The 25,255-nt window shown below is 42.2% G+C and overlaps 1 protein-coding gene across 2 annotated transcripts in view; it reads right to left on the minus strand.

Moving 5' to 3' along the window:
- The window catches only part of DOCK5 (dedicator of cytokinesis 5), a 214,915-nt gene that overhangs the window by 44,406 nt on the left and 145,254 nt on the right, over positions 1-25,255 (minus strand). For both annotated transcript variants that reach the window (XR_014247657.1, XM_082402765.1), the window contains exons 23-33: positions 20,898-21,009; positions 17,767-17,837; positions 17,061-17,167; positions 15,236-15,372; positions 13,209-13,304; positions 10,312-10,410; positions 6,021-6,115; positions 4,651-4,729; positions 3,338-3,438; positions 593-651; positions 132-286 (exon numbers count right to left, since the gene is read on the minus strand). Coding sequence is in view for 1 of the 2 variants with exons in the window: in XM_082402765.1 (XP_082258891.1) it covers positions 132-286; positions 593-651; positions 3,338-3,438; positions 4,651-4,729; positions 6,021-6,115; positions 10,312-10,410; positions 13,209-13,304; positions 15,236-15,372; positions 17,061-17,167; positions 17,767-17,837; positions 20,898-21,009 (1,111 nt within the window). In the remaining variant the exon portion in view is untranslated. The remainder of the gene's footprint in view (positions 1-131; positions 287-592; positions 652-3,337; positions 3,439-4,650; positions 4,730-6,020; positions 6,116-10,311; positions 10,411-13,208; positions 13,305-15,235; positions 15,373-17,060; positions 17,168-17,766; positions 17,838-20,897; positions 21,010-25,255) is intronic.

A 25,255-nucleotide genomic window follows, 5' to 3' on the forward strand; every position in this document is an offset into this window, starting at 1 on the left:
ATGCAAAAAAAGAAGTTTTTAGATCACCTTTGATTTGTTTTATTCAGGCTACTGCTTCTCTATATAGAAAGAAAATAAATAAGAGTTGACTCTATGTGCATTAGTAAGATGACAGGTCCACCACTCCTTACCATATGGAAATTGCCATTTCCACTGAAATTGAACTCACACTGCATCATATCAAAGAAAATGGGGATGGTGGCTTTCCGGAGCTCTACTTCGGGGGTCAGTGTGACCTCCAGAATGGGACCCACCATGGATGGGATGAATTTGATTTTGTGGGGACCTGAAATGAAAGTAAGTGAGGACATGAGAAAAAATAATTTCACCAGAAGTAAAGTGCTACAGTCTTCCTCCACAGGGCCCATAAGAAAAGAAAAAGTTTATGTGGGTAAATCAATTCAGAAGTGACTGACTAAATATTGTTTTCTGATAACATGTGATGTCGTAAGAGACCGACAAGTCAACTTGCACTTCCAGACACACAGAGAAATCAATCTCAGGATTCTTGGAATCAAAATGGGAAAGAATTCATCGTGGGATGCGTGTCACCCAGGAGTGGTGTGTGGGCCTGTTTGGGTTATACACTCACCCAGGTTATACCACATGTCCCGGATCCTAAAGCCGATTTCCTTTCTCATGTCCCCGTATCTAGGAAGAAGATCATAAACCAGGAGAAAGATGTGCAGTGGAAACAAGAACACATAATACAATGATAAGGGAAGTAAAAGAGCCTGTGTTCCTCTAGGTCACAATTAAGGTAAGTCTCCAGGCAAAATCACATTAAGAGATGTGGTCGAGGGACTTCCCTGGTGGTCCAGGGGTTAAGACTTGTGCTTCCACTGCAGGGGGTGAGGGTTCGATCCCTGGTCAGGGAACTAAGATCCCACAAGGAGATGTGGTCGATACCAAAAAAAGCCCCCAAGAACTGAGCCACATAGAGGTGGGGGGACTTTCACAGCAGGAGGAAGACCAAAGTAAGTGTCAAAAAATCACTGAGAAAATGAGATTAACAAACTTTATTGAAGAGGGAAGAGTGAGAAACACTCTGGTTGTTCTTAAGCAAAAAAATAAAATAAAACACAACAAACACTAAAGAAAAGGAAGATGAACGAGGGATGACTTACACAGTAATGTGGCTGGCCTTTATATACTTATATTTGAGTAACCCTTATCCACACCAGGACGCTCTTCAAAGCACTCACATTGGGAATCTCTAGACATACATTCTCAGTGGGAGTGACAGTGTCCCTGAAGGGGTGAAAATTGGTCCATGGGGGCAAAAAAAGCTTCCTGTTTTTATGTATAAAGTACAGATATACATTTAGTACATAAACTGATATATGGTGTATCTGTGGTATTAATATTTCATGGGGGGGGTGTGATTAGAAAAACATTTTCTAAAAAGGTTCCTTACAGGAGTTGACAATGGAGGAAAAAAGAGTAGAGAAGCATTGATCTAGACAGTGGTTCTTGGGCGGAGGTGAATCAGAGTCACCTGAAAATCTCTTAAAGAATACATATGCCTAGGGCTGCCCCACACCATATACCATATCAGAGGCTGGAGGCTTAGACAATAGAAATAGGGTGGGTCAAAAGTAGATGCTGTAAATATTCCCAAGGAGTTAGAATATGGACTTATGACCTACCCTGCCAGCACGATTCTGTGTTTTCTACTTATGATACTATTGCACCAGACATTTTTTTTTTCAAATTCTTGCTTTGGCAATGTCTTCAGAAGCCAGTATAAAAATCATATTGAAAAATTTTTCTTACTATTCCTATTTAACAAAGGTACCTAAGCTAATTTTATTATTATTATATAAGCATATGTGGTCCATGTCCGGCACATAATAGATAATAAATGATAACTATTCTTATTGCTTATTAATACTACTGTTGATGCTTTTACTAAAAATCAGAGAAGTCTTGAAAAAAAATTCATTCACATTCCTATAAGCTTAATATAAATGTTTTTTTTTGTTTGTTTGTTTTTTAAAATTTTCATTCATTTATATTTATTTTTTTGGCTGTGTTGGGTCTTCGTTTCTGCGCGAGGGCCTTCTCCAGTTGCGGCAAGCGGGGGCCACTCCTCATCGCGGTGCGCGGGCCTCTCACCGTCGTGGCCTCTCTTGTTGCGGAGCACAAGCTCCAAACGCGCAGGCTCAGTAATTGTGGCTCACGGGCCCAGTTGCTCTAGCGGCATGTGGGATCCACCCAGACCAGGGCCCGAACCCATGTCCCCTGCATTGGCCGGCAGACTCTCAACCGCTGCGCCACCAGGGAAGCCCCAATATAAATGTTTTTATTTCCTAAGGTTTATCTTTGCCCATATGCATATATTTTTACATGGATTGTACTTACAGTCACACTTTCCTTTGACCAAAACCAGAATCATTAATTCTTACTAGCCACTTTATTTATCAGACTTGGTGTCAACTCATTTCACTTATGGTCATTTAACCAAAATCAAATACATCCTTGAATGAAGTTATGTCATTTAAGGTATTCTAAAGAATAAGATTAAGGTGTCCATCTTAAAAATCAAATATCTCTTGATATCCACCCCACAAGGAAATCTACAAAACAGGTTTTACTTTTATCTTTGAAAGTGCAATCACTAAATCTCAATCACTTAGCCACCAATCTTAGTATTTTAGGGAGGAGCTAGAGGGATGCTAAATAATTTGCCTAGAGTCCCAGACATGCTAGCAGGGGAACAGAACTAAAATTCACAGCTTTTAAATGATAAATTTCTCAAGTTCTATTTAATTACACAGCCTTTGAGTTCCCAGGCTCTCAATGAACTTCAAAACAGACTTGAGGTGAAAGCAATGAAAGTCTTCCCTAAATCTCTCATCACTCTTGCACACAGGTCCATTTTGAATTCTGAGCCAGGAATCTGGAGGGTGTTTTTAGGTGATGTGTTACTCTTGGCTTCTCTGCTGAAGTGACTGAAACTGGGAGGTAGACCAATGGTGCCAAAGGAGTCTGCTCTGTGAAGCATGAGACAGAGAGGCACTATGCCTGCAATTTGGACAAGCTGCCAGCAGATGGCAGCTGTTCCTGGTGATGGGAGGACTGGCTGGCTTCAGTGTCTCTTTATGTAGAGATTCTATAATAGAATGTGATGGTTGATTTGAAAATGAATGGGCCCCTGAGAAAAGATGTGAATCTGGGGAAATCTGAGGTCTATTAAACGATTATTTTAAGACCTATCTCACTAACAACACGGGTAACCACTGAAGAGTAATTTCTGTGATACCAAAACTCCTGCTCCAAATAGAAATGGAAGAATCACCTTCCCAATCATAAGCAAGTTTAAGAGGACACTTACTTTTTTACAATTTTGTTGCGCTTGGCTTGTGAGAAGGTTTCAAGCTGAAGGGACTCATGGGTGAGAAAAGCGACTGCCAAATGGAAGTAATTGTTCCAGAGCTGTTCAAAATTAATGGTGTGGGTGAAAAGAAACAGAAAATAACATTAATATGAGTCATAATAAAACAGTGCCACATGGTACAAATGCACTCGCCAGAAATTAATGGGAAAAAAATCCAAAATAAAATCCACAGGACTTCCTTTTCTCTCCTGTGTTTCAATTATTCATCCCTGAAAGTTTTAATGCTTTATTAATATCAAGCTTTTAAAAATAATCCAAACTATTATATTTGTCTTTACTCCTGGGATAAAGGAAAATTGTTGCCAAGAAGTGTACCTATTTATAGTAAGTAGTTTGGCAATACTTATCAAAAGCCCTGACAATCTGCCAAATTTTTGACTAGTAAATACTTTAGGACTTTATCCTGGTAACATATTTATGGCTATTTAAAAAAATATTTAAAACAAGGAAGGCCCTCACACTGCTATTGAACATAATAACAGAAAATGGAAACAATCTAAATGTTCATAAGAAGAATTCGGTTAAATAAACCATGGTCCAGCCATACAATGCACTGTAGTCAGCCATTAAAAATACTGTGAAAATATTTATTATCATCGAAAAGATCACAGAAAAAGTAAATAAAGTAGATTAACAGGTTACCAAAGAACTGTACAGCTTGATTCCATTTTGGCATAGGTACTTATGTGTGTGTGTGTATAAATACACACACGTATATAACCATTTTGATATATATACACACATACACATATAAACACATATGTATATACACATATAAACATGTATATGTATATGCAATATGTATATATAATCTCCTCTGCTTATGACTCTCTACTTCCAAAGTTCCATAGATACAAACAAACACAGGCCATATCACAGCAAAAGCACATCACCAACAAAATGTACCCTGTAACGGAAGCAGGACCTTGTCTGCCTTCACCAGGCACTAGAATAGTGCCCTGTACATATAACTCTCTAATATTTGTTGGATGAACGAATGAATGAAGATGGAGCTAGTGATCACCAGTTTTGTTATCACTTTGAACTTTCAAACAGGTGTTTATACAAACTGCTCTTTGGACACTAAACCGTTTGTAGGTAGAGGAATACCTGCGTGCCTACCTGCAAGCAGGTGTGTTTGTGTGTATTTGTGTTATGATAAAAAATCTGAGGCGATGTTTTCCAAAATGAAACGGTTCTCTTGCTTTGGCTGAGAACTCAAGGAACTCCTAGGTGAGTCACATGCTTACCTGAAGTTCAAAGCTTGCCTGATCCATGAAGAATCTTGTGAGAACCTCAGCAAACTGATTTATGGCACGGAGGAAAACCCTAGGGGAGGAAAAACACACTGGATAAAGAAGGCAACTTCATGCTCTTTGAAACATTTTCCATCTATGTTAAAAGCCAAAGCAAATCAAACCTGGACTTGACAATCTAAGACCTTTAGATCTATCAAGGTCCTTGGAGACCAACAACAGCACATTCTACAGAGAAGGTTACTGAAGATCAGTTTCTTGAACTGACTAGTAGCACAGCTCAAGGCTGCATCACAATTTAGCCAGTTCAGGGTACAGCTCAGAGGACAAGCCAGGGCTCCCAAGCCTCAGACCAGGGCTCCTTTTGCTCCATCGTGATACTAACGTTTTAAAGTCTAGGACTTCGGATGCAATTGTTTCTCTAATCTGTACATAGTTGGGAAGGGTTTTTCTAATCAGGTATCAGGACCACAGAGAGTTAACAATAATGCTATCATAATGATTTACTTTATTTAGCTCTTTAAAAATCCTGAATCTCTTTTACTATCTGTATTCAGTCCATTTCACTTTCATTCAACAAGTCTTTGTTGAGGACCAGCAACTGCAAAGCACTGGCTTAGGTTTTGCCTTGAAAGAATGGTTCCTGTTCTAAGAAATCTACAACTTGGTGGAGAGCATTTGTAACCTGTAAATCGAACCATGACCCAACAAAGAATATGGAAAATTCTAGGAGGGGGTATCAAAGAGGTATGGGGAAATCAAAAGAAGAGAAGATGACATCCAGATCAGAATGGCTTCCTTTGGAGATGGCATTTGAGAAGGACCTTAAGGAATGGGAGGCATGTTGATGGCCAGAGACAATGGGGCAGACACTGCAGGTAGAAGCAGCAGTGTGAGCGGAGGCACAGAACATGTTCAGGGTCAGGGTCAGGGTCAGGGTTAGGGTTAGGAGGGAAGAGGCCAGTTTGATTGGAGGGCAAGTTGTACACAGAGGGAAACAGTGGAAGACAAGGCTAGAAAAGCAGGGTGGGTCGGGATGCAGATGCCTTGAATGTCAGGATGATGAAGGCCATATGGAGACACTGAAAGACACCTTGCAGAGCTGATGCTGACAGTCAACATGAGAGCAATGAGGAGGTTACAGCAGAAAGAAGAGAGCAGAGAGCCCAAGTCGGAGTGACCACAGTAGCCTGCATGGAATCAAGAACAGGAGCACGTAAACCAGGACCACGAAAGCGGGAGGATGCTTACTTTACAGATGGTGGACTTGAAGCAAAGAGATTTAACATGCTTCACAAGGGTCAAAACCTAGTTTCCAGACCCAAGTTTTCCAATGCCTCTGGCCCTGCGATGGTCAGTCTCACCTGCTCTGTGTCATATTCATGACCATCCAGTCTTTGGCATAGACGTTCTTTCCAATTAGATCCTTAAACATGATAAAAGTTTCCATGAGGAAATCCTGCAGAAAATAAAGGAGGAAAGGTTGGGGGAAAACTGGGTTATACTTCATAAGCCTTTCCTCCAGCACACTGACGTAAAGGAAGGAACACGATGGCCCAGGTCCCATAACCTATCTTTTGAGTGAGGTTTATAGGGATAACAGAGTATTTTTTTTAAATTTTCTTTTATATTGGAGTATAGTTGATTAACAATGTTGTGTTAGTTTCAGGTGTACAGCAAAGTGAATCAGTTATACATATACATGCATCTATTCTCTTTCAAATTCTTTTCGCATTTAGGTTATTAAGGAATATTGAGCAGAGTTCCCTGTGCTATACAGTAGTTTCTTGTTGGTCATCTATTTTAAACATAGCAGTGTGTATGCAACAGAGCATTCTTACAGGTATCCTATGATTTGATGTTTACATCATATAATCTGATAAGGAAGAGAAGGATTTAAAAATTGTATTTTATAAATGATAAAACTGAGACTGTTGAAAAATTAAACGACTGGCTTAAGGCCACAGAAACCAAGAAGCTGGAGAGCTGGGAAGAGACCTTGGGATTCTGGATCCCAAGTTCAAAGCCATAGTATCTTCAGTCCTCGGCTGCCAATGTTGTCTGAATAGATCTACTGTACTTCAAATGAATTCACCAACAATTGTGAGAAAACTGATACGTTTTCTGTTTTTTTAACTTTTTGGTGTCCTTTAAAAATTGAGTTACAATTAACATATTATATTAGTTAATTAATATTAACATAATATTATATTAGTTTCAGGTGTACAACATAGTGAGTCGATGGTTTTACACATTAGGAAATGATGACCACAATAGGCCCAGTTACCATCTGTCACCATACAAAGTTGTTACAACATTGCTGACTGGATTCCCTATGTGTACATTACGTCCTGGGACTTATTTACTTTACAGCTGGAAGTTAGGATCTCTTAATCCCCTTCACCTCTTTCATCCATCTCTCTACCCTCCTCCCCTCTAGCAACCACCAGTTTGTTCTCTGTATCTGAGTCTGAGAAAACTGATACTTCTAATAACTTTGAGTCCAATTCTCCCTTATTATTATTAGAACAGAACAAAAATGCTATAAATAAGAAGCAGAGTCATGATTCTTCCTCTTCCAGGAACGTTACCATGCGTAGCCTGGAGGGAGGGTCCTAAATGGTCCTTAAAAAGAGATTATAGCAGTGGATCATCATGTCTGTAAAAACTAATAACAAAAGCCCAGTATTGAAAAAACAGCTATTCTACTCGAAACAGGGCTAAGAGGAAAAAGCAACTCAGAACAATTGGGCTAAAAATCAAAGCTAAAAAGTTTGGAAAGGTTTTTAATGTATTAGTTAGTTAAATTTAGACATTTTCCACTCAGATTCCTGAAATGAAAATCCAGTCCAATTTCTCTGGCACTACACCGTGCAGTTCTAGCTCATGAATGACATCATATATAGAAAGAACACGGGGCTTGGGAGGCAGGGGGCCTGGGTTCTATTTCTAACAATATTCCTCTGAGACCCCCGTCCTGTGGGTTAACCAGTACACTTCGGATGCCAAACAGCATAGGAATGGGAGCAATTCCAGCTCTCAAGTCTGTGCTCCTTCCTTCTGGTTCAATGGAGAGTCAAACTTTTCTACCCTCCATTCTGAAATCATAGACATAGTTCACAAGTTTTTCAGTTTTTCATCATCCATTTTAAGTGCATCCATTACTTATTAACTATCCTATTAACTTTTTTCCTCAAGTCAACAAGAGTTGATGGTTTGTGAAACAAGGATGTAGATGCCGGTTATCTGCTTCTGACACCAACTCTATATTCAATTCTAGTGCTCTCAGTGAACTGTAAACAGTGATGACATAATAAAGGCAGTTCACAGATAACCCCAGGCTTCACTTTATCTACCACTTCCCGAAGTCTTTCAAGTGATTTCTTCAGAAGCAGCAGGAGCGAGAGAAAGGACAGTCCACTGGAGGTCAAAGGGCTTAGCTGTCCCCTGCAGTTCTGCCACTGATGACTACTGTTCCCTTGGAGACAATAATCCTCTTTTAATTAGATGATGCAGGGGAAGAGCCCACCACTGTCCTGGAAAATAGGAGTTAAATCTGGTTTGTTTGTTTTTTTCTTCTTTTTGCTTACTTAACGGAGCCAAATTGCCAAGAGTTTGAATTTAGTATAACTTTCTTTATTCTTCCTGCTTTCAGAAGGAAATCTGAAAAAAAGTCACTAAACTATTTTTATATTAATTTTATCTTACATAATAATAATATAATATTATATATGTAATTATAATGTAATATCATTATCATAAGTAGTTGGTTCTCATAGCTAGTAACACATGCCAGGCACAAAGTGAGGCATTTTCCACATGTCCACTCATCAATACTCACATTAACTACCTCCTGCCCCCAGGTAGGTACCATCCTACAGAGGAGGAAATTGAGGTTTAGTGAGGTTAGACAGCTTGCCCAAAATTTCGTAGAGGAAAGCAGAATAGCCAGAATTCAAACCCAGATCCGGGTGTTCTAAAGCCTGTGTTCTTAAACCCACTACGGAAGAGAAACACTGCTACCCTCGGCTTCCACCTCTCCCCACCTCTCCCCTCTTCCTAATTCTCTCGCCCAGATCTCTGCAAGCACAGCTACGGATCGCTACAGATTCCTGTACCACGCTGCCAGCCACAGCATGGCCTATGTGGAGGTCCACACAGGACTCCAGACTAAGCCCCATTAAGTCCTTTATTGTGGTCCAAGACAGTGCTCTGAGGGTTCATCATTGGATCAATTACAACTAACAATAATAAACAGTACAATTCCTTGTGTGTTTTTCCATCATGTAGACCTCACAGAAAGGAGAGTGACTGGCAGAGAAAGAGCTGGATATCCTTGGGTGTACTGGCCACATGCTATCAGTATAATGAAGGCAGAAAGTGGAAAATCTAGAGCATAAAGAAAATTGGAATACGCACGAATGATGCGAAGTTACCCAGAGCAAAGACGAGTGCAATGAGACCTCGCCTGTTAATCCAGCTCCCTGTCTAGCCCACTGCTTCACAAGATAAGACAATACCTTCAGGGATTTTTTTTGGGGGAGGGTCATGCAGCTTGTTGTATCTTAGGTCCCCGACAAGGGATTAAACCCAGGCTACGGCAGTGAAAGCACCAAGTCCTAACCACTGGAAGGCCAGGGAATTCTCACCTTCAGGGATGTTTAACAGCCACTAACAATTCCCTGAAGGCAAGGATCCTGGGGAAGCAGCCAGGGACCTAACTTAGCCTCTTGGGCCACCTTCGGCTGTATGCTTAATAGTAACTATGAGAACAATTTTTTTGTTTAAAACAGAAGAGAATGGAATATTTTTTTTTAAGCTCAATTTTCATATCAATGCTTTATTTTTTTTTTTTTAATTAATTTATTTTATTTTTTTTGCTGTGTTGGGTCTTCGTTGCTGTGCGCGGGTTTTCTCTAGTTGTGGCGAGCAGGGGCTACTCTTCATTGTGGTGCCCGGGCTTCTCTTGCGGTGGCTTCTCTTTGTTGTGGAGCATGGGCTCTAGGCACGCGGGCTTCAGTAGTTGTGGCACATGGGCTCAGTAGTTGTGGCTCACAGGCTCAGTAGTTGTGGCACACGGGCTTAGTTGCTCCACGGCATGTGGGATCTTCCCGGACCAGGGCTTGAACCCGTGTCCCCTGCATTGGCAGGCGGATTCCTAACCACTGTGCCACCAGGGAAGTCCGAGAATGGAATATTTTCAACTGACGATAACTTACAACTGTTACCTGGGGCAGGTATTACCTCTTTTTGTTTCCCTCTCCAGGGAATACTGAAAAGGATGACATCAACCACATCTTAAAAGACCATGAACATCTCTGTCTCCTAAAATCCTTGCCAGGGCATGGGTGACTACTGTCCCTGAAAATGAGACACTGTCCTCTTCTGAGAGCAAAAGAGGTCACCCAAATGTTTCTAAATATGGGCTCTCTCTAAATCCAAGAGACTTAGGTGGCTGCATGAGGACCTCCTGGTATATGTACTGTACTCTTCTTCAAATGCTGTGGCAGAGAAAAACTCTCCCTCCTGTAATCACTGTGGAAAGCGACACAGCATTCGGTGGTGTGTGGGAAGAGAACCCTAGACTCATGAGGCTCAGTTCTGCCAAAATATGAGAAGTCTTAAAGTTACCAGGATCCAATGAAGACAACTTACAATAATGTCTTGTCTCGTCTTGAAAGTGCTGATGTAGTGGCTGTAGTGGCTCTCGTCCATCTGCCGCAGAATGGCAATCATGCAAGCGATGAAACTCCCCTGGAAGGAGACCGAAAACACAAATCCCAGCTCCTGAGACCACCAACGGACAAAGCAAGATTTGGGTGCATGTACTTTGGTTTTCCCCACCCAATAAACTATGCAGGGACCCCAGCACGCTGGAAACATACTGCATCCTAAAGGTCCAAAGGCATGTGCTTTGCGGTTTCTGCTAAAAATAAGCTCCTTCCAGGTTTGAGTGAAGCAGTGTGGTGGAGGGCTTCACTCATCCTATGAATAGCCATGACCTCTGAAATCCTATAGGTCAGGGGATACTGACAGTAAGATCTCAGCTAGATGACTAGTTAAGCTGTAACAACTTGTAGACCCTGAGTTGCTTGTTGAGACAGAGGTGTAATAGAGACGTCCAGGGAGAAATGTCCAAAGTATTTAGATCATTTAAATAAATTTGAGCTTGGAGGAAAGCAAAGAGGAAAAAGAGAGGTCGTAAAACTGAGTGGAAGAGCCGAAGAGAGGCTGGGAGAGCTCCCTGCTGGACCACTTCAGTGTCATTCCACCAGCTCTACAATCCTTTGGCCAGTGATTCCTAGCATGTTATGCTGTGTAACTGTGGACCTGGTTTGAAGAAAGGGATCGGATAATTAGATGATTACCATCATTTCCATTTTTGAGGCCAGGAATTAACAGGAATTATTCAACTTGCTTTCCCCTAGTCCAACCATATTTGAGCCACAGACTTAATTTTCTAGCCGAGGGCAAGTATCTAAGGTAGTATCCTCTTGTATTCATATAGTTATGAAAACAACACAAATTTAAGTGAACTTGGCACAGAGGAGATGAAAATACAGCTGTTCCTGGGATGGAGAGAATAACTTCCTATACACAAAAACAGTGAAATACTATCCATATACACCTCCCTCTGAATGAATGTCTGTCTTAGGTCTCTTTTGTTTAAAAATGTTTATTTTTCTAATTATAAAGTGACGTAAATTTATTGTACTAAGGCTTTGATATATATTGCCAAACCAGCATATAGTTTGCATTACCATCAGCACCTAACACTATTTGTTTCTCCAGACCTTTGCCAAGTGTTTGTCCAAATTTTACCCTTTCAGGAAAGCCTGTTTTTTATTCTGGCTGCACCACGCGGCTTGTGGGATTCTAGTTCCCTGACCAGGGATCAAACCTGGGTCCCTGGCAGTGAAAGTGTGGAGTCCTAACCACTGGACTGACTGCCAGGGAAGACCCAGGAAAGCCATTCTTAATCAGCTTACATAAATTGTAACTCTTCTACCCTAACTCCCCTTATCCCACTCATTTTTTTCTCCATAGCACTTATAGCCTTCTAATACTCTGCCATTTATTTTTTTGTTATCGTTCTTGCTAGAATGTAAGCTTCTCTAAGGTAGTGATTTTAGTCTGTTTTGTTTCCTGATATATCCCCAGCATCTAGAACAGTGCCTGGCTTACAGTAGTTTCTTAATACATATTTGTTGAATAAATGGTTTTTATTTACCATAGCAATTTGGGATAGTTCTTTTTCTATGTCCTCTGATTAAAATCTAATCAGAGATTTTAGCATCGCAAAAGATGCACCTTTAGTAAAAGATGCTTCATTTTAATGATGATACAACTTGGCCTTTCAACAGTTACCTCTGGCCTCAATCACACTTTTTATCTGACATTTAATAGACATAACAGGGGGAGACTAAGAGCCCAGGGCAACACTGGCATTTCTAACAGCATGCTAATCCCAAGTTCTTTAAATGGTTTTTCCTTGAACCACAAGGGCTGGATGGTACCACAGGGCACCGATTTATAAGCACACTAAATATCACGGGGAATATGATGCGAAGGGGAAAACTGAACTTATCAGAATTCCTCTCATGGTGACTATAGCGCATAGTTGGGAACATAACTTGGTGAGCTGCTGGGGGTGGGCGTGGCTGACAGCACGCAAGGCACTGCCTCCAGGCTGGTTGCCCAGGGCCAAAGCCCACCTCAATCACCTGGTGGTTGTGTAACCTTGCTCAGGCGTTTGCACGTTTCCTCATTTGCAAAATGGAGCTTGGTGTGACCTTTCAAAGAAATATAAAGTGCTTAAGATACTTTCTAGCACACACACAAAAATGAGCTAACAGTGACTACTACCATTATCATCATGCTGGCTGGACATACTGATACTGTTACTGTTATCATTCTAACGAAGGCAGATCCATCCACACAGAGCATGCGTACATTGAGAATTACAACTAAACTGCTTGAGACAATAGAGGAAATGCTAAATGCAGTCAGCTAAACCCCTAGTTTTCTGCTCACAAAGGCTCATATTTTCCTGAAATAAAATATTAAGCAAATATTTAAAGAGCATTAGGTCGAATGGGTCCCAAGTTCTCAGTCCACCTAGGGCGCCTGCATATCTCAGTGGGTCTCTGCTTTAATATATTATAAGAGGCTTTTGTTTCACCTTCCATATGAGCAAGACTCCTTAAGAATGGATCCGCATGATGTGTATTGGCGAGATCCTCTAAAATTATCCCCCATTCGCCTCCCCTACCTCCCCGGTGGATCATTTTCCCTCAAGAGAAAATCAGCATCAGATTTACTCACAGTTATAACAAAGAGTCACTCATCCAGGGGGGCTGTAAGGTTCTAGACCCCATTCATTTCCCGAGGGAGCTATGCCACCCAGCCCGCAGCGCAGACTGGAAACTGGGATGGGAGGGGCCTACGTGAATTTGGTCTCAAGGCACTGCTCCCCGGAGCCCCCCACTGGACAGGTGGGGTGGGACACTAAGAGGCCGCGGTGGCTGTGTGGTCCCCTGGGCGACACTCACGATGTGCGGAGACTGTCGGCTCATCCCAATCACGGTCCGGTTGATCCTTCTCAGCAGCCGTTCCATTATCAGCTGTACGTGCAGCGCCGTGGGGCCCTGAGGGGGAAACAAAGGGATGGACACCACTTCTTCTGACTCAGCTTCACTTTTCTTAAAGAAACCTGGACTGCTGAGAGTTCTCTTTAACTCTCATTCTGGTTCTTCAGTCCAAAGCAATCTCTTGTCCAAAAGGGGGAAACATTGCCACGGAACGATACGTAATGTTATTAAGGAATCTGCTGAACATAACTGGTTCTGACATTTAAAAGATGAACGTGGAGATGCAGGGGAAGAAAGCCTCTCTAATGACCCAGGCCATCTGGGCTCGCTGAGAGCTCCCTGTAGCCAGCAACTCAACAGTTTATGGGGATTCCCAGTAGCACGAGGTAGTTGGTCCTGACGCTGAGTACATCAGGTTACCCGGGACAATTTGGCGCACGAGTGGGAAGAAAAAGGGAACAACATGGAGTTCTTGCTACCTCCTCTCTAGGATGTAAAAAAACAAGAAATTCAAGTCAAGGAGATTGTTATGGACTGATCATTTGCATTCAAAATTCCTGTGCTGAAGCTCTAACCACTAATGTGATGGTATTTGGAGATGGGGCTTTTGGAGATAGATAATCAGGTCATGAAGGCAGGGCCTGGGACTGATAGGTTAGTATCCTTATAAGAAGAGACACCTGAGAGCTTGCCCTACCAAGCAAAGGCCGTGTGAGGACACAACGAGAAGGTGGCCATCTGCAGGACAGGAAGAGGGCCTCACCAGGACCCAACCATGCAGGCACCGTGACCTTGAACTTCCAAGCCCCAAGAACTATGAGAAATAAATTTCTGTTGTTTAATCCACCCAGGCTGCAGTATTTTGTTTCGGCAGCTCGAGCAGACTAAGACGGGGATTTACTATTCTGACTCTGTCATGTGTGACTATGAGCAATTATTTAACTTTGTGGAGCTTCAATTTTCATAGCTGCGAGAAAAAAAAGAAAAGATCCCGTACAGGAATTAGCTGGGCTGGTGCACCCAACAGGGCCTCATGAATGTTCAGTCCTTCTTTTTCTTTCTTTCTTTTCTTGTGGTTTGATGCTATACTCCTTCAGCTCCAACTTATCAATATTCAAGTTGCCTTTTCAAAGCCTTTACCTGTTATTGCTTCTTGACAGATACTCGAATCTCCTGCTTAATGCTTCAAACAACTAGATCACTGCTATTTATGTAATTTTATTAAAACACCAAGTATTGGTAGCGTCCCCTCTCTCCCACCCTCCCTTCTTTCCTGGCTTGCTTTTTATTGTTTCTCTGCTTGCTTCCTATTTCTTTAAATGAAAGTGATTCATGACACCTGCCTCTCTGTAGGAACATGGGTGCCTTGTAGCCATCATGGGGGGGTAGCGACTATGGTTTGTCTTCGACTGAAAACATTCTGCAAAGTTCTCCAGCTTCTTGAGTGGAGGCTATGACAGGTCTATCTCTAGAACATGGAAAATCCAGGCAGTGTGGCCCCAGGTTTTTTGAGGGGGAGGAGATGAGGTGAGATTAAAAAGAAAAAAACACATCATTTCTACTAGGCTCCAGAAGGAAGGATCAGTTTCAGAGAGAACATAAAATGAGAACTTCTCAGAAGCTCCGGTGTATCTACAATAGTGCTGTCAGGCACCAGAGGTATAAGAGGGTAGGGGTTTCTACCTAACAAGTCTAAACAGGGCTCTGGATCTGAAAAGTCCTCAGCAGGATCTCAGTGATGGGCGAACTGGGCCAATCAGGAAAATCAGCCAGTAGCAGCCCCAGCAGTAGGTGGATCTCCCTGGACCTAGATTTGCATGACAGATTCTAGCCGGGAGAAGCCTCTCTAAACAGCTCTAAAATGGGTGCAGCCTGCCCCAGCGCCCAGGATCTCAACTGCCTGGGACTAGGAGAGCTGTGCAGTTGCTCCTGTCCCGGGCCGTGGACCAGCGTACGCTACGCTCTGCATCAGCGGCTCTTTGACTCACCACATCCTTCCTGTCCAGAACTTCCAGGAGGTAGCTCAGAAGCTGCGAGCTGGCCTCATGGTCAGGCTTGCTGGAGTTGTCGTCCAACTGGCCGCTGAGCTGGTCTATCAGCAGAGGCAACAGCACGTCTCTGCACTCTGAGGGGCGAAATGCAGACCACTCACCAGCTGCAGGAAGGAGCACATCCCCGAACTGCCTGGCTCTTTCCTGCAGCTCCCTCTCTGCCCGTCCCCCCAGCTCCCAGCTCTGGACTCAGCCCTGCAGGGGCTCCTCCAGGCCACCGAGGCGCACGCGGTTTTAGGCACGGAACTTCAGCCCTGTACCTTGACCTTAAAAACAAAGAAAATCCCACCTATTGTGGGTCCATGGAGCCAAATGTTTAAAGTATTTAACAATTTCTTTAGCTTTTTTTTTTTTTTTTTTTTTACAAAAAAGGCCAACTTGGGAATTCCCTGGCGGTCCAGTGGTTAGGACTCCGCACTTCCGCTGCAGTGGGCACGGGTTCGATCCCTGGTCAGGGAACTAAGATCCCTCAAGCTGCACAACGCAGCCAAAAAAAAAAAAAAAAAAAAGCCAACGTTGATACTTGCAAGCTAAGTCACATGAAACTAATAAACTAAGCAAGTTACATGCTTTTAATTTTTTTGAAATGTTCCACCTAATGGAGAAAATGCACTCGAAAATTCCTATAAATACTGAGCTTCACCAGCACATCTCAGTGTTTCACAGACATTCTGTTCATGCTTTCACAGGCACGTGGACTTCATAAAGTAAGGTATTATCTTCCTACTGTGTCTTCCTTCTGAGATCTTCACAATGATAAAATATCATTCTGATGAGTCCAGACATTCTGGGAACTAACAGAAACGACTGTGGATGGTGATAATACTTCCTCTGCTGGAATCTTCCAGGGCATATTTGCTCTTCTGCTCAAACAACGCATCTTTATTGTCTCATTTATGGTTTAGGCATCCTTAGAGGCAGAGGGAATCACAGCACAGTAAGAGGTTGACTAGTATTAAGTTTTCCACTTAAGAGCACTCACTAGCTTTCTGCACTCCTCCTGACTGGGTCCTTGGAACAGCTGAAATGTCTAAGCACAAATTCTGAGGCTCAGAAAAGGTCAGAGCCAAAAGACGTGCTGATATGATCTAGTTCAAGTCCATCCTTCCACAGAAATAGAAGCTGAGACTTAGAGAAGGTCCCTCGTTCGTCCAAAGTTACATAACTAGCCAGGGGCAAGGCTAGAAGGGTTCTCCCACCAACAACCCACTCAACTTTTCCTATTTCTGCGGTGTCCTGCTAGTTCTCAGACCCTCCAGCCAATACACACTGCATGAGTCACCCTCTGGGACTCCCTGACCTGGTGGTGGTGGCTTCAAAAGAAGCTCCCACAGCTGCCCCACCCTAGCGAGTCTTGGGTTTACTGGGAAAGAACCAGGTATTGGACCTCTGCCCCATGGCATCACTGCCTGCCCCAGCCCCTGGTTACGGATGTTATACTCTAAGTCAAAGGAGATGCATTTGTTTAAAAGGACCGTCTTTACTGCTTGCCTGTTACTTTATGGGGTTCCTATTTTGAGGACAACGTTTGCTAATTAATGAAACACGACTTAAAGAACACATGATTTTGCTCTTTCAGGAACTATGGGAATGCTGAACTGATTTCACCTTCTCCTTAAAACCGGTTTCCCAGGAGGTCCTCAAGCACCAGCGAACGATTGGCAAGGACATTATTGACATTAAAAAAAAAAAAGAGGCAGTGTTGGCTGAAGAAGACAAAAGACTGGGATTTCCGTAAGCAGCAGTTTTGGTGGAGACTCACCCGACTGCCGGAAAAGATTGCTCTCTACTATCTTGGTCATGCAGTTCAGTTTCTGGCGAACTAACTGGTTGTCAGGGATGCTCTGAATGAACTTGCAGAAGAGCACGCTGGAAGAGAAACCCCAGCAGTCACTGTTTTCATCCTGCCGAGTTGAAGGGAGCATTACGCTCTTCCCCTCTACTGGGAAATTATTTGGGCGTGGACAGGTTTACCTGGAATTTTCTCCCCAGTGACCTGAGAATCTGTCTCTAGGAAGCAAAGGAGAGCCTATATTCCGTGCTCACTCCAGGGCTCAGCCTGGGAGCTAAGTCAGCCTAAACTGGCAAATTAGTCAGGTCCATCACTGCTTTGCAGACCTGCCTTCACCCTCAATTTCTGCAAAAGTCTTTACGGGCTACCTCCACCCCAGTGTCAATCACCATCTGACCCGGCATTTCGGGGGGTACTTAGGTATAGGGCTGGAAGCATAGTATTATGTACTTTTTTCTGTAGTTAATTTTATGTCTGTGTGTCTTGTTTCCCTGGAGAAAGTGCAAACCTCTGAGGGGCTGGCTTTGTGTCTTCTTTTATGGCTTCCACAGAACTGAGCACAAAAAGGTGTTCGGTCAATACGTGTTAGAAGAATCACAGCATGTGTAGCCGCCTAAGCTCAAGCCAGCAGGGGAGCTACTTCTCTGTTAAGAAGCAAAAGTTTTGGGCTACTTACCTGAGCTCAACTGGATCGAACACAAGTTTGACGTCATTAATGATGCTAGGAAGGTACTTCAAGGCTGCCCCCTGCAAGAAAAACACCGAAGGCATATTCAGTTGCCAAGCAGGACGAATACAGGATTTCCTGCTTGATCCCAGGAAGAAACGACTGATGCTGGGATCTTGAACAGGGAACTGGACACAGACCCTCTCGCGATGAAGAAGAAAGCTGATGTTGTACTACACGATCTTCCAAGATCTTTTTCCTGAAAAGTCCAGAGGCGCAGCTTTCTGCCCTCACCACCCAAGAGCCACTCTCCATTTAGAATTCAGTTTTCTATCCAAGGAAGGAGTTAAAATCTTGACGTCTCCCTCACGAGAGGGAAACATAGAGAGCGAAACATAAAACTCAAACTTGAGTCTTTAGGGATTACATATTTTACCTCAAAAAATTGATAATGATGAAGATGATGGGGACGATGGGCTTCTGGGAAGAAGGGGAGCCCTAAGAATAAAGCCTGTTGCTTGAATCATCATCAGGATCAACTGGCTGAATTCACAGGGTCCAGAAATGCCATTCAAGGGACGTCTAAAAGGGTAGCTTGTCATCTTTGGTGAAACGTCCATTTAGGTCTTCTGCCCATTTTTGGATTGGGGTGTTTGTTTCTCTGATATTGAGTTGTATGCGCTGTCTGTATACTTTGGAAATTAATCCCTTCTTGGTCGCACTGTTTGCAAATATTTTCTCCTAGTCTGTCGGTTATCTTTTCGTTTTCTTTATGGTTTCCTTTGCTGTGCAAAAGCTCTTAAGTTTGATTACGTCCCATTTGTTTATTTTTGCTTTTATGTCTTTTGCCTTGGGAGACTGATCTAAGAAAATATTGCTACGATTTATGTCAGAGAATGTTTGGCCTATGTTCTCTTCTAGGAGTTTTATGGTGTCATAGATTATATTTAGGTCTTTAAAACAGGCACATGAAAAGATGCTCAACATCGCTAATAATTAGAGAAAAGCAAATCAGAACTACAATGAGGTATGACCTCACACCGGTCAGAATGGCCATGATCAAAGAGTTTACAAATAATAAATGCTGGAGAGGACGTGGAGAAAAGAGAACCCTCTTACACTGTTGGTGTGAATGTAAACTGGTGGAGCCAATTTTTATGGAAAACAGTATGGAGGTCCCTTAAAAAACTAAAAATAAGAGTTACCATATGATCCAGCAATCCTACTCCTGGGCATATATCCAGAAAAGATGAAAACTCTAATTTAAAAGATACAGACACCCCAATGTTCATTGCAGCACTATTTACAATAGGCAGGACATGGAAGCAACCTAAATGCCCATCGACAGGTGAATGGATAAAGAAGATGTGGTATATATACACAATAGAACACTCCAGAGCAGTAAAAGACAATGAAATAGTGCCATTTGCAGCAACGTGGATAGACCCAAGGATTATCATACTAAGCCAAGTCAGGAAGAGAAAGACAAATACCATATGATATCACTTAAATGTGGAATCTAAAAAATAATACAAATAAATGTATTTATAAAACAGAAACAGACTCACAGACATAGAAAACAACCTTATGGTTACCAAAGGGGAAGAGAAGGGAGGGATAAATTAGGAGTATGAGATTAACAGATACATACCACGGTACATAAAATAGATAAACAACAAGGATTTACTGTATAGCACAGGGAACTATATTCGATATCTTGTAAAAACTTATAATGAAAAGAATTTAATATATATATACACACACACACATATATTTGAATCACTTTGTTGTACACCAGAAACTAACACAGTATTGTAAATCAAATCTACTTCAATAAAAATAAATAAATAAATAAATAAATAGCTAGCTTGTCTTTGGCAAACCAACATTTGAAAATACAAATGTACATAAAAGTTAAAACAAAGGGATTTCCCTTTACTTTCTATGAGTCATTCTAAAATTAACAAGTTTTCCACGAACTAACTAGGATTAACTTTTTTTATCTCCCACCATGGCCAGTTCTATGTTGCCCCAGAACATCCTCACCGACAGCATTAAGAGTTACTCAATATTTTATTCTTTTTGTTGCAATGGTAAATGGGAGTGTTTTCTTAATTTCACTTTCAGATTTTTCATCGTTAGTGTATAGGAATGCCAGAGATTTCTGTGCATTAATTTTGTATCCTGCTACTTTACCAAATTCATTGATTAGCTCTAGTAGTTTTCTGGTAGCATCTTTAGGATTCTCTATGTATAGTATCATGTCATCTGCAAACATCATCAAAAAAATCTAGAAACAATAAATGCTGGAGAGGGTGTGGAGAAAAGGGAACCCTCTTGCACTGTTGGTGGGAATGTAAATTGATACAGCCACTATGGAGAACAGTATGGAGGTTCCTTAAAAAACTAAAAATAGAACTACCATATGACCCAGCAACCCCACTACTGGGCATGTATCCTGAGAAAAATGTAATTCAAAAAGAGTCATGTACCACAATGTTCATTGCAGCTCTGTTTACAATAGCCAGGACATGGAAGCAACCTAAGTGTCCATCATCGGATGAATGGATAAAGAAGATGTGGCACATATATACAATGGAATATTACTCAGCCATAAAAAGAAACGAAATGGAGTTATTTGTAGTGAGGTGGATGGAGTTAGAGTCTGTCATACAGAGTGACGTAAGTCAGAAAGAGAAAAACAAATACAGTATGCTAACACATATATATGGAATCTAAGGAAAAAAAAAAAAAAGTCATGAAGAACCTAGTGGCAAGACGGGAATAAAGACACAGACCTACTAGAGAATGGACTTGAGGATATGGGGAGGGGGAAGGGTAAGCTGTGACAAAGTAAGAGAGTGGCATGGACATATATACACTACCAAACGTAAACTAGATAGCTAGTGGGAAGCAACCGCATAGCACAGGGAGATCAGCTCAGTGCTTTGTGACCACCTAGAGGGGTGGGGTAGGGAGGGTGGGAGGGAGGGAGATGCAAGAGGGAAGAGATATGGGAACATATGTATATGTATAACTGATTCACTTTGTTATAAAGCAGAAACTAACACACCATTGTAAAGCAATTATACTCCAATAAAGATGTTAAAAAAAAAAAAAAAAGAGTTACTCAAGCTGACCTTGATCTTGACAGCTTCCTCCAGAGGCCTGTCCATCAGCATATTGAAAGCGAGAAATAACTGGCGGATTGAATTACTAAATTCATCTCCATCTTCACTTTGGCCATAAAATCTTAAGAGAAAAAAGAGAAGGTGGGGCAAAAAAAAAAAAAAAAGAGAAGGCGGTCAGATTTTCCATCTTTAAAAGAAGTTTTCCAACAGATCTGTTGCCTACACAACGCTGGAGGCCCACGCCTCACTGGTCACCTCTTTATACCGTGCACAGAGGAGTCACACGTGCCCTTAGGTGGTTCAGGAAGGGGCCCAGTAGCTGGGAAGTTATCCCCACCTGGACAAAAGGAAGGTAGTGATTTGTACGTAAAGCCCTACAACAGAGCTCTCCCACTGGCCCCCTGAAGCTGTCTGAAGGCCAGTCTTGGTGATGTCCTCCATCCTAGTGGCGTGCGGGCATTGCCAGCACAGAGCGGGGAATGGCCGGAAGCAGCTTTGCCTCAAGTAGCAGAGAAGCCCTGCATGCAAACCTACCACCCTCAGCTCATTAGCAGCATGTCCAGCAAGCAGGGGACTCCCCGCCCAGCTACCTTCCCTGACAGCCCAGTCTCGCCACCTCCACGCCTCCCCCTCCTCCCTCTCTCTCCTCTTCTAATCTTTGTGTCTAATCACTCTCTGCCATTTGAATCATTCTGTCTCACCGCAACAAGCCCTGATCATTTGCGTTCAAGTTTCAGACAAGGGGTAGAGAAGCTCCTCAACCTAGAAACGTTCTGAGCCCAACCCAGTCTGCAAGACCAGTTAGTATCCTTCTATCCACTGAACTGGCCACGCTGGTGCCGACCTGCCTCCAGGACAGGGTCCTCCCAGGACACGGGCTGTCTTGGTCTTTGCTTATTCGTGCTTGTTTGATTAAAGTAAGCTATCAACTGAAAAGTTGGTTCATTCTCCTAAGTAGAAATCAGAAGGTCTTTGGCCCATTTCTCAGCAACACAGAAGTCCCCAAATTGTAGCCCAAGTGCATTTACACTGGGTGGCAATCTTACCACCAACTGTCAAGAGTAGGGATGTTTTGAACTTAGAATTTTATACACACACTCAAATACATACATACACGCATATACATATTTACATTCGTCTCCTCCGTTCACCTATATCTTATATGGTACTCATGGAATATGAACTTCTCAGAAAATTACTCAATCAGAGGGTTTCTGCTAATCCTCGATTCATCCATTTTGCAGAACTTTAGAAAAGAACTTTATCTGCAATTTAGTCCACAAAGTATATCAAAATTAACATACCCAGAACAGAACTCACTTGATTTTCCTGTTCATCTTTAAATAGTCCACGTCTTAGCAAACAGCACCCCAAACCTAGAAGTTATTTACAGTTCTTCCCTTTCTCTCATTCTCCCACCAAATCTAACAGCAAGTCCTATTATCTCTTCCCGCTAAATCAGTCCACTCTCTGCATCTCCTCAGAGACAGGGCCACCGTATCTCACATCTGAACTATAACAGGCTATTATGTGGTCACGCAGGTTTCACTCTTAACCCCTGATAATCCACTTTCCATCCAAGAGATGAGATGATTATGTAAAATGTAAGCCAGATTCCACTACTTCTCTAACTGAATCCCTTCAGTGGCTTCCCGTGACACCTGGAATGAAATCCGAACTCCTTACTATGACCTAGAAGGCCCCCATCCCACGCCTGCCTGCCAGGCTCCGTCCTCCCATTCCCAGTCTCCACGGTCTAGCAACACTGGCTTCTCTTGATTCCTTAGCTGTTCCTGCTCCCTGCACGTCTCTCCCCTGAGATCTCCAGAGGCCACCTCCTCATCTTTCAGTCTCAACTCAAACCCCAGCTCCTGGAGAGCCTCTCCCACCAGCTCAGCTCAGGGAGCCTTCCCTGGTCACTGTCACATCAACGTCTTCCCTCTTAGCTCTTATCCATCTGAGATGATCTTGTGGGTTTCTTTCTTTATTATATGCCTCCCTGGCCTCGATGTAACCCACAAGCACCATGAGAGCAGGAACCTTGTCTCATCTGCTGCTAGATCCCAAGATCTTGTAGCAGATCCCCAGATCTAGGGCTAGGAGGGAAGGCGTAGATGTGACAGTGACCAGGGAAGGTTGTTTGAGCGGAGCTGGTGGGAGAGGCCTCTCGGGAACCGGCATCTGAGTTGAGGCTGAAAGATGAGGAGGTGGGTTCTGAGATCTCAGGGGAGAGACGTGCAGGGAGGAGGAACAGCTAAGGCAAGCGCCCTGGGGGGGCACTGAAGGGTGTGTGTGGAAGGAATCAAGAGAAGCCAATGTTGCTGGAGGGCCGAGAGCAACACCTGGCATCCTATCTCTGTGACTTTAAAAAAGGGACTAATATGACTGAGCTTCTCAATGTCGTATTGCGTCTATCAAATCCAAGCAATCAGAGAATGCAGACTACCAGACCCTCTAGCCCAGATCAAGCTCTGCTTTAGAATGAGAAAACATCAGGGGGAAAAATAACCGTAAACAGGCCATCAGGGACTAACTTCAACAAAGCCACTCTCTTAGTTCATCTCATGGGTTAATTAACTTGGCTTTTCCATTGTTATCATGCAATCTGATGGTGAAAATGATGGCCCAGATGCAACGCAACATTATGAAGGGTAAAAGAGCTAGTGGATCATTAATGGAAAGTATTTAAAAATTTTCCTCAATTAAGGTTTTTTCTTTTTATGGTTTTTTGTTTGTTTGTTTTGGCCGTGCCCCGTGGCATGCGGGATCTTAGTTCCCCAACCAGGGATCGAACTCGCGCCCCCTGCAGTGGAGGCGCAGAGTCTTAACCACTGGACTGCCAGGGAAGTCCCTCTTTTTATGTTTTTATGAGGATCTTTATTGCTGAACATCAGGGTTTGCTATACAAACTTTTAGGTAAGGGAATGTTCCCTCAGTAGGACACCCGAACTGAATATGTGGAAATTCAACATAATTACAAGACACAAAGATCCAACTATAAAAGACCACCTGTAGAGAAGCGGGGGCTACAGAGGCTGTGTATATGCTCTGAGTTGGGCGAACACTGCCTGCTTCTACTAGGGAAGGAGGAGCTGACATTCGTCCAACTCAACTTTTAAGTCACTGAACATGTTTAAACACCATAAAAATGTACAAATTCATTGTAGAAACTTTAAAAATGCAGAAAGGCTAAAAAATAAACCTACTGAAAGCCCTCTTATCTACAGTTTACTCATATCTAACCAGTCTCCAATCCTGAAATATTTTTGGAATGAGATCATATTACACTTATGTCTTCTACCTTAGTTTTATTATTTAAGAACCTATCAGGGTTATCCTGCCTCATTAACATACCCTACATTTGAAAGGGCTGAATGTACATACTTTAACATTCCTCTATGTTTATACCTGATGGATTTTTTTTTCCATTAGATAGATTTCTAGATGGGGTATTACTGGACAACTGTGATATCTTCCTTTGCTCTGTGTGTGTGTGTTTGATTTTTATTCACAGTGCCAAATTTCTGTCCTTAAGAATTTATCTTCCTATCAGCAATAAAACACAGGGCCAATTTTTGTCCAATCTCACCAAAGGATAAAGAATTTTCATCGTTATCAAATGTGCAGGTAAAGATGGTGTGTATCGCATTTTAATAGTATAAATTTATTTTTAAATTTAACTGACCATTTGAAGTTTTCTTTTGTAAGTTATGTTTTTATTTTATAGTGTGTAAGGATATTTATCATTCTTTAGTTGATTTTTAAGAGCCTTTAATTAGTAAATCTACTGACCTTTGAACTGTACTATAAGTTACAAGCTTTTTTTCCATGTTAATTGTTTGCCTTTAATTTTATGATTTTTTTAAAAACACAAAGTTAAAAAAATACACATGCTCAAATCACAGGCTTGAAATCCTCTTACCTACAGCTATACTCATATTAACATATGAGCATGTTATCTATCTAGTTTCCAAACCTGCCTTAGAAAAATATTTTAACAGTTTGGAAATCCAGCTATTATTGAAGGGTAGAGATGCCACTGGAGTTGTGGGCATTCCCAGAAAAGTTATTTCCTCATTCTTGACTTCTATTGTTTTTGATGGAACGATTATTCTAGAAATCCAAACTGGGAATTATCGTATCTCTGGGGCTTAGTTTTACCAGGTACCTAAGCCTGGTGTCAGCAAAGAAACACACACCTCAGGAAGCAACTCCTCCAAACACTTGTCACTACGGTCCGTCTACTCCCAACAACAGCTCATGATCCTAGATTTATACACCCGACATCGTCATGAAGCCCGCTACTGTATTAAATACAGTCTCATCACAGGAACCTGACTTCCTAGTTATTGTCACCGACAAAGACT

The sequence above is a fragment of the Balaenoptera borealis genome (genome assembly GCF_965194805.1).
Source record: "Balaenoptera borealis genome assembly, chromosome: 8".
NCBI classification, from domain to species: Eukaryota; Metazoa; Chordata; class Mammalia; order Artiodactyla; family Balaenopteridae; genus Balaenoptera; species Balaenoptera borealis.